Source organism: Buceros rhinoceros, unplaced genomic scaffold (genome assembly GCF_000710305.1).
Source record: "Buceros rhinoceros silvestris isolate BGI_N320 unplaced genomic scaffold, ASM71030v1 scaffold31025, whole genome shotgun sequence".
In the NCBI taxonomy this organism is placed as follows: domain Eukaryota; kingdom Metazoa; phylum Chordata; class Aves; order Bucerotiformes; family Bucerotidae; genus Buceros; species Buceros rhinoceros.
The window spans coordinates 15819-28361 of record NW_010412780.1 but is presented as its reverse complement, the minus strand read 5'-3'; the positions used below and the strand labels follow the sequence as shown (position 1 = coordinate 28361).

The window sequence follows — 12543 nt, the reverse complement described above, 5'->3', positions numbered from 1 at the left end:
TAAATCGAGGTAAATCGGTCCCTCGACCCCTTATTACAGAAATAAGTAGTGTTTTTGTGACCTGCGTACCGTTTTCAGCCTGTGAGGATTCCAGCAGTGCTAGTTCTCTCTTGCTGTAGTTGCACAGGATTGGTGCAGCGCACCTGGTGCTCCAGATGGATGGAAGTGGCCTGGATCTATCGCTCTTTTAACTGTCCTGATTGCCATCGCAGAACAGAACCGGGGCAGCACAGATCTCTGTGTCACTCAGGCTTATTATCAGTGTTAGCAGTGACGAAAAATTAGTCCTTTTAAACAGGCGCTAATTTCACACCACCTCGGATTGGCACTTCTTTTTGCACTTTGTGCAGTTATGTTCTTTACTTTTATTCTTTGCTGTGTCTCAGAATAAGGTAAAGAATCCTATAACCAGTTTTATTTTATTAGGTCTGTTCTGTTAGACCATTTCTTCCATTGACAAGTCAGGGATGGCAACAGTCAGGTAGCATTTGTCTTACATTGACACATAGGCTTTCTAAAATTTTTCACCTCCGTACTACCTTTTTTAATGCCACATTAATCTTGTGGTGTATTATTAATAGATTGTCACCCATGTGCATCTTTAAAAGAGTAATAGTATTGATGCATGTATCTCAGTTCTCATCATCTTGTTTTTATTAATCTAAGGCAGAAAAATATTTTTCAAACCATGATTCAGAGAAATGCTTTGAATTACAAGTCGGCTGTTACAGATTGATGCCTCTCCTTTGGTAACAATCCTCTGCAGTGGAATTCCTACAGCTGTGGTGGGCCATTACCCGCATGAGATTACATCTTTCCACTTGTCACCAATTCTGTATTTTGGCAGGAAAAAAGAAGGGTTTGCTCTTAGAGTGTTGCCAAGCAACCAAAATATGAATTACTCCATTTCTGGATTTTTCTTGTATGATGTATATCAGAGGGTTTCTCCTACTGTGGTGAGTGACGGTCTGGATGAAGTTGTACTTGATGGCGTTACCATTTCTGAGATTAGGAAGCAGTTTCATTTCTCCCTGTGGAGTTCCGTTTCAACACCAAAGACACTTTTTTTTTTTTGTTAGCCATAGAGTTATCAAAAATCATGATGCAGTGAACATTGTGCATTCACAAGACAGGAGATGGGCACGTTCTTGCCTTTTCTCTTTCTGAATTGGAGAGCACTTCAGTGTGTGGAGGTCATGGTAAAGTTCATGCCTGGAGATGGGTGAAGAGATAATAAATGCTTTTCATAACTCCGCCAGGTTTTGGTCCTGATCTCCTTGTACATTCCTGTAATTTTTTACTTCCACAGAGCTTTTTTTGTTTTGCAGTGGCAGCCCCAGATTTCCGGTGGAACTCTGTGGATTTCAGGGTCACTTTCCGCACTAGTCATTGATCTCCCCTCAGGGCACACGCCCAGCGCGGAGCCACAGCTTCTTCCTGGACTCCTACTCTGCGCGCTGTGTGCGAGCAGCAGGATGGCGGGTGCTGCTCTCCCTGCGGCCCGTCCCGGACGGGCTGGGCAACAGCAGTTGTCAACCCTTGGCACGGGAGAGGGGCTCCACTGGTGCTGGATTTGTACCCCTGTCCGCAACAGCATGATGAAATATTTGCATGCCTATCCAGTAATGTTTTGGGGGACTTGGGTTTCAGATTGTTTTGGGTCAATTTGAGCAGGTGGGTTGGGTGGCTTGTGGTCAATCCCGGGGGAGGAGGGACTGTGGATGCCGAGAGCATCACAGTGAAATGCTTCCCAGGCCAAAGCTAGCACCAGTTTGAGGAGATGGGTGTTACCAGCCCTCTTCTTCAAAGTCAAAAACCGTCTTTTCCTTTATAAATGCTCCTTTATTTTTGGTAAATACAAGATCAGTTTAGGTGCAATATCCCACTAATTTTGTGTTTTGTTTTTTAATTTTCTAAAGGAGCTGATGACCAAGCTGATAACAGAGACGCCTGAGCAGCCAATCCCATTTCTAATCGATCACCTTCAGTCCAAACAGGGGAACCGCGGCCAGCTGCAGAGAACGTTGTCTGGCTCTGCTGCCCTCTGGGCAGAGAGCGAATCCCCAGGTATGTTCTGGGTGCTGGAAAGGGCTCGTCGCCAGGGTACTCGCCCCCACGCCTTTGTCCGTGATTTCCTGATGCGCGGGTACCCGCCTGCTGCATGGGTGCTGCTCTGTGGGTTTGGGCATGCACACTAAATCCCGTTCGTGCAGTAGATGCTGAATTTAGTACCTATATGATCAGCTCTCAGCTCAGCCAGTGTGAATCTGGGTCAGAGTCGCGGGATGGAAACAGTCCCAGTCTCAATGAGAGAGAAGGTGCATGTAGAGGTCCCTTGATTCCCCTGCTGTCCGCTTTGCTTTCCCTTTTTCCTGGCTTTCTTTTCCCTTTCCCTCCAGTGGCGTATTTCTGCCTGAGATTAGCCTCTGTTGAGGCTTTTTTAATACACATTTTTAACAACCCAGCATTCAAACGCTTAATGAGAAGATGCTGTTACTACTTTATGAACCCCAGTATGGATAATATATGATTGTAGATCTTCAGAAGCATGAAATTTTTTTTAAAATAATATCTGCTATAATTCTAAAGCAGAAATTTTAGCTTTGATATTCTGGTGCAAGCTACTATTAGCATGTTGGTTTTGTATTTAAAAATTAACTGGTGATCTGTTTCAGACTACAACAGATGTCAAATAGTTGCTGACAGTCAATGTTAGATACCTGACAAACCAAATTTTTATCTATGTCAAATGTAAATTTTTCAGCATAGGCGGTCAGACATGGAAGAGAATAAACAAAGGTTGAGAACTTCCATAACAGAAAATAAGACGTTACGGTTTTTATTGAAGAACGTTTTAATGACATTCTAAATTCTGATGTTTAGGAAATAGAAGGAATATACAAAACTTGGCGTAAATCAGAGATTTGGAAAACCAAAAGAGCTGGCTTTACTTTGGACTGATGGGTCTTGGTTTTTCTGGACTAGTTGTTTATGAAGTCTTTGAAAAATGACCCTGCAAATGTTGTAATTGCCTGATTCGATTCTTTTAACAGAAAATAAAGGAACAAGGAGGGATTTTAGAAGTTATGATAAACCATGGCAGGTAAATGCAAAAAAGCCTAAGAAGTCAAAGAGCGACCTTGCTGTGTCCAACATTTCTCCGCCGTCACCGGAGTCCAAGTCATGTAAGAAAGCTTCTCTATGTTACCAATTTGTGCATGCTTCCCGACCTGCAGTGTGTTCTTCTGTTGAATTCGGATTAAAACGGAAAGCAAGCTCTGAGCAGCTGAAATGGCTGGATATATATATATATGTTAGAAGAGTTTGATGCTTGCTTTACTTCCACTTGAACGATGAGTGTTCAATGATACCCTGTGTTGTCATCGCTAGATAGACCACAGTTCTGGATAGGAAGATGAAAAAACGGTGTTTTTCTGGGTGTTAGTGCACACCTTTTATTTCAGCTACTGATTACGATTTCATGTTTTAGTTTGCGTTGGCATTTTGCACATATAAAGTCTGTTCTGTTGGTCCTGGTTCCATTTGGTTTGTGCCTTCAGCTTGTACCCCAGACGTTTTTGGGTGGCATTTTATGGTTTTCTTTCTGAAGTCTCTCCAAAGAGGCAGTAAGGACTCATCTGAGAAACAGAGTATTTTGGGCCTGCTGAGACCTAGAGATTAACTCTAAGATCTGTGTTTAAAACAAGCAAACAAACCCTACACCCCAACAACCTACAAAGCCCCCCAAAACTACCAAACCAAACCCAAAGTTTAGTGGAGCTCATCAGCTGTAATAATATGTTCGGTTGCAGAGCTTTTGTCTTCTGACTGTCATGTTCAAATGACCCTGAGTTTGTAAGTTTATTCAGGACTGAGAAGTGTCAGTTCATAGGAATCTTCGGGAGCATCAGGAGAATTGATTTATTTAATGAGGAAATGTTTTTTCCTGCAGCAGAGCTGACGTTGGCTGCTGTGCTCACGTTGCTCCTGCACAGATAATCTCTTCTTTATACGGTCAGCTTTTTTATCGGAAGGATTCCTTCAGTCCCTCCTCCTGCCTGTGTCGATCTCCGTTGCACCAGAGACACACGTGTGCAGCAAGGCGGCTCTCTGAGGGGTCTGCCCGCTGCGCCGGGGTGTGCAAGAGCAGAACTGAGCAGAAGCTGCTGCTGGTGTCTGGCAAGGAAGAGGCCTGGAGCTGGGGCTCCTAGTGTGTGCGTGTGTGTGTGTATAAATACATCTAATGAAATGTTTAGATGATCACATACTGTATTTCAAGAAGAACATATCTGGAAGTTTCCAAACAGTCTGTGAAACAGACTGGCTTCCCGGCTAGCTCCTTCAGCCGAGAGGGTTGATCTCTTCGCCACCTCCACGTTAAATCAGATCGCAGAGCATCCTCCCGCTCTGCTCCAGTTCACCATTCTCACCAGATGGCGCTGACGATTGTGCCCCTCTAGCTGCCCCTGGTCAGCCTGGGGCTGCCGGGCGTCCTTCCCTTAGCCTGTCGCTCTGCAGGTGCTGTGTGAGCCCGGCTAGCTGCCTTCCCGGAGAACTCTAGGCGGGGTGCCTCTGTGAGGTTTCAATGCGTGAGGAGTTTTATGCTCAGTAATAACACACATGGTTTTGTTCTCTGAGATATAAGATGGTCATACAGGGTATTAATGAACTGCAGGATCTAATGAGCAGCTGGTCTGATTCTGCCTGCAAAGCATGTCTTGAAAAGGCAGTGTGTGTAGGTGGAAACAGTATTGATCTTGTACCGTCATCCAGTAGAAAATACAGTCTGCTGTTTGTGACGGAGTTTGTACCACGTCTGTGAGTGAATCCGGTGTGCCCTTGCTGGGGGAGGGTGCACCACCAGGAAATCAGAAGTACCGGAAAGAATATCTTTGCCATCCTTTGAGGTGAGGTGGGGAATCTCAGCTCAGTAAGGGGAAAACCTAAATATTGCTGTACAAATGCTGTGATGTCAAGTGCCATAAATCTGGGGAACTGTAGGCAAATAATTTGAAGTGTTACATAAATCTTTCAAATAACAGAGATGAGGTTGAGGCAGGTGATGTGACGAGGGATTTAAAATTACTGACAGGGTGATTTTGAGGAATGAGTGAGCATAATGAAGAAAGAGGAAAGTCGGAATATCATGAAATGATTTAGTAAGTGTGTAGTGACAAATGCATGGAAATTAAATACGAGGGACTGTATACACACAGCCTGTAGTACACCAGCACACAGAGCAAATTTCCAGCGTGTTTTTGGCTGGTTTTCCACCAACCATCCAGTGAGATGCAGTCCAAGCTTCCTGTGTTTGTGGGACATTTCTCTGAAACTAGGGACCAGACCATTGGCTTTTAAGCAAGTTTCCCTGCTTTCCACAGACAGAGGCTCGATCCTCTCGTTTTCCTCATGCGGGTTGGTCCACATACGTGGCAGTTGCCGGTACTGGAAGCTCCACAGCAGCTGAATAGAACTTAATGTTTGTTTCATTCAGCTTCTATCCCATGACAAATTTTATTTCCAAGTCATATAGTTTCTCAAAAATCTTGTCTTTTGGTATTTTCAAAAATGTGGTTTGTTTCAAATTGACGTGATGTCAAATTCCAGCTCATGGAAATGTTCTGCAACCTGGAAGCTCTGAGGTTTGTACGTGGTTTTACTATATTAAGTTATTGGCTGTTTGTATTTTGGTGGCACTGTGCGATTTCTGTGATGGGAGTTCAGTATAAACAGGGAAAGAAAAGTCTGTCAAACTGCCAGTAGAGTGATGCTGTAGAATAGAGCTGGCACACTGAGGGAGGAAGATGAGATGGCTGAAAAAGCAGACGGTAAAGGAACATGTGATCTCACTGTAAAACAAGAGTGAGTGAAAATAGAGACCTCTTTATAGACTTTCTTCTCTCGTTTACTAAATATGTGTATTTACAGTTAGTAAAAGTTTAGGAAAAAATACTAGATGGAACACTTTGTTTTCTGTAAACAAGGAGAAGGATGCGAAGTACTGAAGCTGTGCTTTTTGAGGTAATGACGCTAGGCTCTGTGAATGGAGGCAGGTTTTGGTCATGCAAAAATTTAGATAACTGTTGGTGGACGTAGTGGTTCCTAAACCAGGGAATTACAAATTAAATGACTGGCATTTAAAAGTATCAACAAAAATGGTAAGCTGTCCATCTGCATAGAGGCTAGTCATACCCTAACACCTTAAAACCCGTGTGTATTCACTAGGAACCACCATCGCTCATTATTTCAGTTGTCCTCAGAAAGAAATGCACGATGTGTCTGTTTTGAACACAGAGCAGAGCCAGGCTCTGACACTCCTACTCCTCTCTTCCCTTCTCCTTGAGGCTCCCTGGTCTCTCTCCTCATGCTCCTATCTCTGTAGGTGCTCTTTCATGTCTCCTTTGTCTTCTGCCTTTGACAACATCTGTAGTTGCAGTCTAAGGTATTAACTTCCCTAACTCTTACCCTGTTCCTGGGTGGGTGTTACAGGTCAGGGTGTACTCAGGGTTGTCAGACGCCGTATTGATGTCTGATGTGAAGGAGGGAGATGGAGTCACGTCCTTTGTGACAGAAGGACTTAAACACACTGCTGTCCCGTTTCTTCACCTGGAAAAGGTGGCAACTGACTTCAACTTTTCCTTATGGAGTTGATTCAAACTGGAGCAGATTCTGTGTTCGCGCAGAGGGCAGTCAGCAATCAGGCAAATTCAGTGACGAGGGTTTTTGAATACATTTTGTAATAGCTACCAGAACTCTTTAAGTCTGAGCATAATTTCTCCATACCATCATAAAAGCACTCTGAAATTCCAAATTATCAAAAGATAGCACTTTTTTTTTACATGATCTCTAAGAGTCTGCAAGTTTTGTTCTTAGTATGTAATGAAAATGAAGTTTGTAAGCATAAATTAGTTGACAGCTGCCAAAATAGTAAATAAAAATTTCAAAGCTGGCTGGGATGTAGTGGATATTATCGGCTGTGTTTTTGAAGTTACTTTTAAGTAAGTAGTTAGCAACATTTGGTAAATGTAACGGGTCCTTTCTGTTGGAACTGTGGACTGGACATCATCATCCTCACACTGGCTTGCACAGTTCTCAGCATGACAATGCTGTGCCTGGAGCAACCCGGCAATGGCATCTGGTGGCGAAGGCAGCAGACCTCTTAGTTCAGAGGACTGGCAAAAAGACCGTGTTCAGTGCAGTTCCAGAGACAGCGTCCCCTCCGTTTTCATTTCTACATGTTGTTCAGAAGGTTCATGTTGGTTAGTGCAGCTCTGTTCACTGTGGGTCCTACAGATCTCAGAAACTCCTTCTCTTCTTCCCTGCCACTGTAGGTTAAAGTCACCTCAGCAGCTGAGAAACTGTTATTTGAAAATTATATCAATCAAAAGTTCTGGTGATAGATAACGAGTTGGAGACTGTAAGCTCGAGGCTGTGCTTCCCAAAGATCGAGTTTAAGTATCTGCTGAAAGATTACAGGCTCTATGGCATGAACAGTAGGGACATTTTTTGTTTCACTTTTTTTATGAACTGTGTTATCTACACTTTATGATTTTTTAAAAAAATTGTATATACACATTGGTTTAAAAGCTTTACCTAAAATTTCTTTGTTCTTTCTGATAAAATGACTAGCAAAGCTAAAAGTACCAGTTACACATTTCCATATTGACATTTTTCTTTAATAGCCCTTGAAACACACAGTTCTACTTCCATGGAAGTGCCTTCCTCTGCACTATTTTTATTACATTTTTTGTTATGGCATTATTTTTATTATTTGTAATTGTTAATATTAATTATTCCTGTTGACCAGTTAAGTTTCAAGAATTATCCCAAGTATTGATTTGTTCATAGATGATTTCAGTTTTACTTTACATTGAGAGAGAAAACATTTCCAGCTGTTAAAACAGGAGGATTTCCACTCAAGGTACTTGAGCTGTTAAACTCTTTGTGCAGCTTTTTTTTCGCTGTGGGAGTCTGAACTACGAAATCTAAACTGCATCTATATATCTGTGTATATTTAGTGCCAAGGTCAATAGAGCATCCTAAATGGGATTGGAGGACAAAACCGGAGAACCATGATTTTGATGAACTAAATCATATTCTTCAAGAGAGCAAAAAACTTGGAAAAGCCCTTGAGAATCTGTCTCGCAGTAAGTTGATTGATTTTAGTTTTTTAATGTAACCATGCAGCCTGATTTGTAATTTGGAAGTCTATATCAAGAAGGTGGTCTCCCACTCAATGATGACCAAGTTCATTGACATCAGCAGGTACATTCCTGTTGATGAGGTTTGCAGAACATCTGAGATACTTTAGCAGCTCTCATGCTGAGTAAAACTACTCCCAGATGTTTTAGGTTGACCACAACATTTACGTTTTGAGCGATATTTCCTGATTATATTAATTATAGAAGTATAGTTAGAGGGCTCTTTCCAAACACATTTCTAGCATGTTGGTCTGTGTCCCTCCAGGCGCTAACCCGCCTCCAGGCAGGGGCTGGTTTGCAGCCCTGCTATGACCTGGCCGTGTTACTGTCGTGGGTGCGAGAGTCATTTTCAAGCCTTTCTCCTTTGGAGACTTGTAATCAAGCTTGACACAGATACAGAAACAATTTTTTTTTCCAATTTCAGAAAGGGTTATTTATTCTCTCTCTGGAGTTACAAACCAATCAGATGTGAGAGTTCAGTAATAAAGGACTAAACCCACTCTTCAGTTGTTCATCGCTGTCTTTCCTTGTGAATATTGTGGGGGTTCTACTGAGCTCTGGTTGCTTTACACCTAAAACAGTTTGCAGCATTCTGTACCTCTTTGCCACGGTTTTCTGAAGTGCAAAACACTGCAGCTCTTCTGGGTCCTGCAGCTGGGCTGGAGGGGAAGGTACCTGGCCAGTGTTGTTGGAGTCGGGTCTTCATAGTTATTTCACAAATGAAACATTCTTCGCTATTTCTTGCTAGTACTTGATGGTTTCTGATGATTTACCAAGGTAACAAGGAATTTTAATCCTGTCCCTCCGAGCGCTTTCAGTCGCTCGCAGCCTGACACCAAGTTCGCTTTCGTGAGTGCGCTCTCTATTTCCTCATCCAGATCAGTAACAGAAATAGTCAGACCTCTTCATGATTCCATTTCAGATCTGACAACCAGCCTTTGAAAGCTGCTCAGTAAGAGCATTTTTTCCCACCAGATGTTTATCTGCCTTGCAGTGATTTCACCTGGAATGTAATTCTCTAATCTGTTTACTGGAGTATCATCTAGGACAGTAAACAAAGTCTTATTATAGCTGAAGTATTTTACATCTCCTTCTTCCTCTTATCCTCTGGGCAAGTTTCCCAGTTCAGAAAGCAATTAGGCTGATCTGATGCGATTCATCCTTATAAGTTCATGTCAGCCGGTTCTTATCACCTTTCCTGTCCATTAGATGTTGATAAGTTAGTTATTTAACAATTTGTCAGATACTCTCGCTGTCCGATTCAGGCTTGCTGGTTAGTAGCTCCCCATGTCTTCCTTTTTTTCTGCCAAAGAAAGATACAGCATTTGCCCTTTTCTGCCCTCTCCATTCCTGACAGACAGTCGCTAATGGATTAGAGGATTCTTCAGCTAGTTAGTTACGTGCTCTACAGTGAATGTCACAAGATTCCGCCAACTTGAATACATCTAAGTCATCAGAGTATCTCCCAGCATTCACCTGGCTTCCAGTTTTTCCTCTCAAAATCACTGGTGTTAAGCATCTGGCCACAATTAATGGTTTTGTAAAGACTGAAGCAGTGAAAGTGGTGAACACTGGGATTTCTTTGTATCTTCTCTTACTGGCTTTCCCTCTTTGATGTAATGGTTTGTCTTTTACTTTGTCCTCCTTTCCTGGTATATTTACAGTATCTTTTCTTGGGGCTTTTTTTGTTCTTTGACAGTTGTTACTCATTTTGCACTTTAGCCTTTTTGCTAAACCACTTACATGAGATCAGTTCTAAGCTGTGTGTCCTTGTTTCCACTTTTTGTACTCCAGATTTTCAGATCATTGCAGGAAATAAATCTGTTCTGTGCTGTGATTTCTTATTTCTTAGCATGATGTAAAAATTCAAAATGAAAAATGTGAAAAATTTGGAAAAACAGAAAAGGCATAATTTTGAAAATAAATGTAGTTTTATTGTTCTCCCAAAGGTAGAACTGCATGTAAACAATACCTTACAGGATTTCAGTGAATAGACAGGTGTAGAACTTTAGAGTTGTTACACACACGAAACTCATTCTGTGCTGTACCCAGACAAGCATCTCATGTGAGGACTGTGACAAAGCCATGGCAAGGTCCTCTAGCTGCCTTCCCCCGCGTCAACTCTGGTTTGGGGCAGGCTAGTCAGTGCTTTTGATCCTACAAGCACGACCATAAAGTCTAAGAGTCTAATGCCTCATTTGGTCCTAATCTTGTTTCGAAGCAGCATGGGACAGGCGCCCGCCTCAGCGAATAGTTGGGTACGCACGTGATCGGAACATACTATCAAAGGCTTTTTACAGCACCCTCTCACTTCGTTCTTCAGTATCTGAACAGGGAAGAGTGCCACAGAAAACCAGATGTTTGACGTTAAATGAATTTTCCATCGAGTTCTGGAATTCATTTCCATTTCTAAAGATGAGCTTTGGGTCTTGCAGTGAGTTTGCAGGACTTCATTGCCTGCTATGCAGCCGACAGAACTAATGCAGCTTGTGAATTGAACTCTGGTTCCTATTGCGTCACTCACTATGCAGTCTAGATACCTGTTCTGAGACAAACCTGCGCACTTCACACAAAACCAGAACTGCCTGAAAGCTTTGGAAGGTGAGGCTTCCTGGATGTCTGGGCTCTCCTGTGTTCAGTCCTCTAAGTGATTAAAATTGAACTTACATTTGGAGCCCTCCTCCGAAGCCCCGTGAAGGCAATAGTGAGTAATTTGGTGCTGCAGTACATCTGAGAAACCAAAGGTGACCTGGTCCACCCGCCCTGCCCAAGCCGGGTCACCCAGAGTCGGTCCATGGCTCTTGAATGTCTCCAAGAACGGAAGATCTCTGAGCCCCTCCGGAGTATCTCAGACAGTTTTTCTCCGGATGTTAAATCAGTTGATGTTGTTTATGCACAGCTTTAAGAAAAAGATCAAACAGCGAAAGGTACCAGCCTATGTTCTGTTTATCTTTTACGGGGAAGAGGGTAAGCAACAAGAGTCAAACTCTCGTAACAATAAGGGTTGAACTAGTTCAAAAAAAGATCAGAATATGTTAACGAACACTAAAATCGTGTCCTTGGCTGAGCCTGTGGGTGTGTGTGTGAGATGCGAGAAGTTTAATGTATACGTCATGAAGTGCTTCACTGCGTTCAGCAGTGTCTGAAACACGTTAGAGTGGGGTTTCATTTGGAAGCTTCTGCACTGTAGAAAACTGTTAATGATTGACATTGTGGTTAGGGAAGGTACTTGAGTGGAATGCCACCAGCATGTACCAGAGCGCTGCATTTTCCCACTGGAACCAGGCATTTCTGACGACGACGTAACTGCGAACACATGCCTGCACCACATGGAACTAGGCTGCTATCAGTCACCTCATGAGGGGTGTTGTTTGAAGTTGATGTGTTGTTGATCCGAAGTGGACTTCAGGCTGTAAAAATGACTTACCCGTGATCAGCTGAGGGTCTAGCCCTAAGTATGCTCTGCTAATTGGACCGCGAGGCTAGTCATCAGTGTTCTCTAGAGGAGTTTTCCTTTCTTCTGTTCAGGCTGAACTTTAAAATCGTGTTATTCTTCTGTGAGATCAATGTTTGTGATTTATGTTAAGATTGACATTTTTAGATAAACTCAATCAAACCTTTAAGGAAGATAATTTTATCTTAGTACTGCAGCTGTTATCCGATACTGCCTCTGCTCTTAAAATCCGTTTGCTTTTAATGTGATGTATGCGTAATAATACAAAATAATGATATTTTCTGAGATTGAAACAGGAAGAATGTGAACGTAATTATTGCTATTCAGTTATACAGTGGGGCCCGCATCGCTGGGAGATCACTGTTACTTCAGTGATAAGTATCTCTTCCCTGCAGCTGTTAAATTTTTAATTACCTGTGCAGAGGTAATTGCCCTTCTGATCTAGGCTACTCTAAGTTCAGGACTAGATTCTTTTTGAGTTATATTGTCCTTTCCTGGATCAGCATTTTGCTAAAAGGTTCCCTAATGTTACCACAGAGCTGGGTTTTGTGTGACTGCCACCTCAGGTGTAGCACGTTCTAGTTCTTAGAAGGGGGTTGGCATTCAAGGGGTAGTAGAAGGGTGAGCTGTGGCGCTGTTCAAGGGTACTGGCCATTGTGGGCCACCCACCGTAACCAGTACTGCAGGGTACACCTTTCCCTGAAATCAAGGGTTCTGAAAGATTCTGCTCTGTTGGTTATTCTCTTTGACGATGACCTTGGCCTAGGAGAGTTTCCAGGACATGACATTTGGTGGGTACTTTGCATTTTACTTCTCTCTGTTTGCCTAATTCATTACTCACCAAACCTACTCCTGAAACCTTTATTCTCTGTCAGAGCCACTCAGAAA

The 12543-nt window shown here is 42.7% G+C and overlaps 1 protein-coding gene across 1 annotated transcript in view; it reads left to right on the top strand.

The window, feature by feature from the left end:
• Nucleotides 1-1925: 1925 nt before the first annotated feature.
• LOC104493790 (chromosome unknown open reading frame, human C8orf34) overlaps nt 1926-12543 on the top strand; it is a gene marked incomplete at its 3' end in the record, with an annotated part of 25221 nt that continues 14603 nt past the window's right edge. Inside the window, exons 1-3 of the mRNA XM_010136527.1 lie at nt 1926-2067; nt 3054-3185; nt 8019-8147. Of these exons, the coding sequence (XP_010134829.1) occupies nt 1926-2067; nt 3054-3185; nt 8019-8147 (403 nt within the window). The remainder of the gene's footprint in view (nt 2068-3053; nt 3186-8018; nt 8148-12543) is intronic.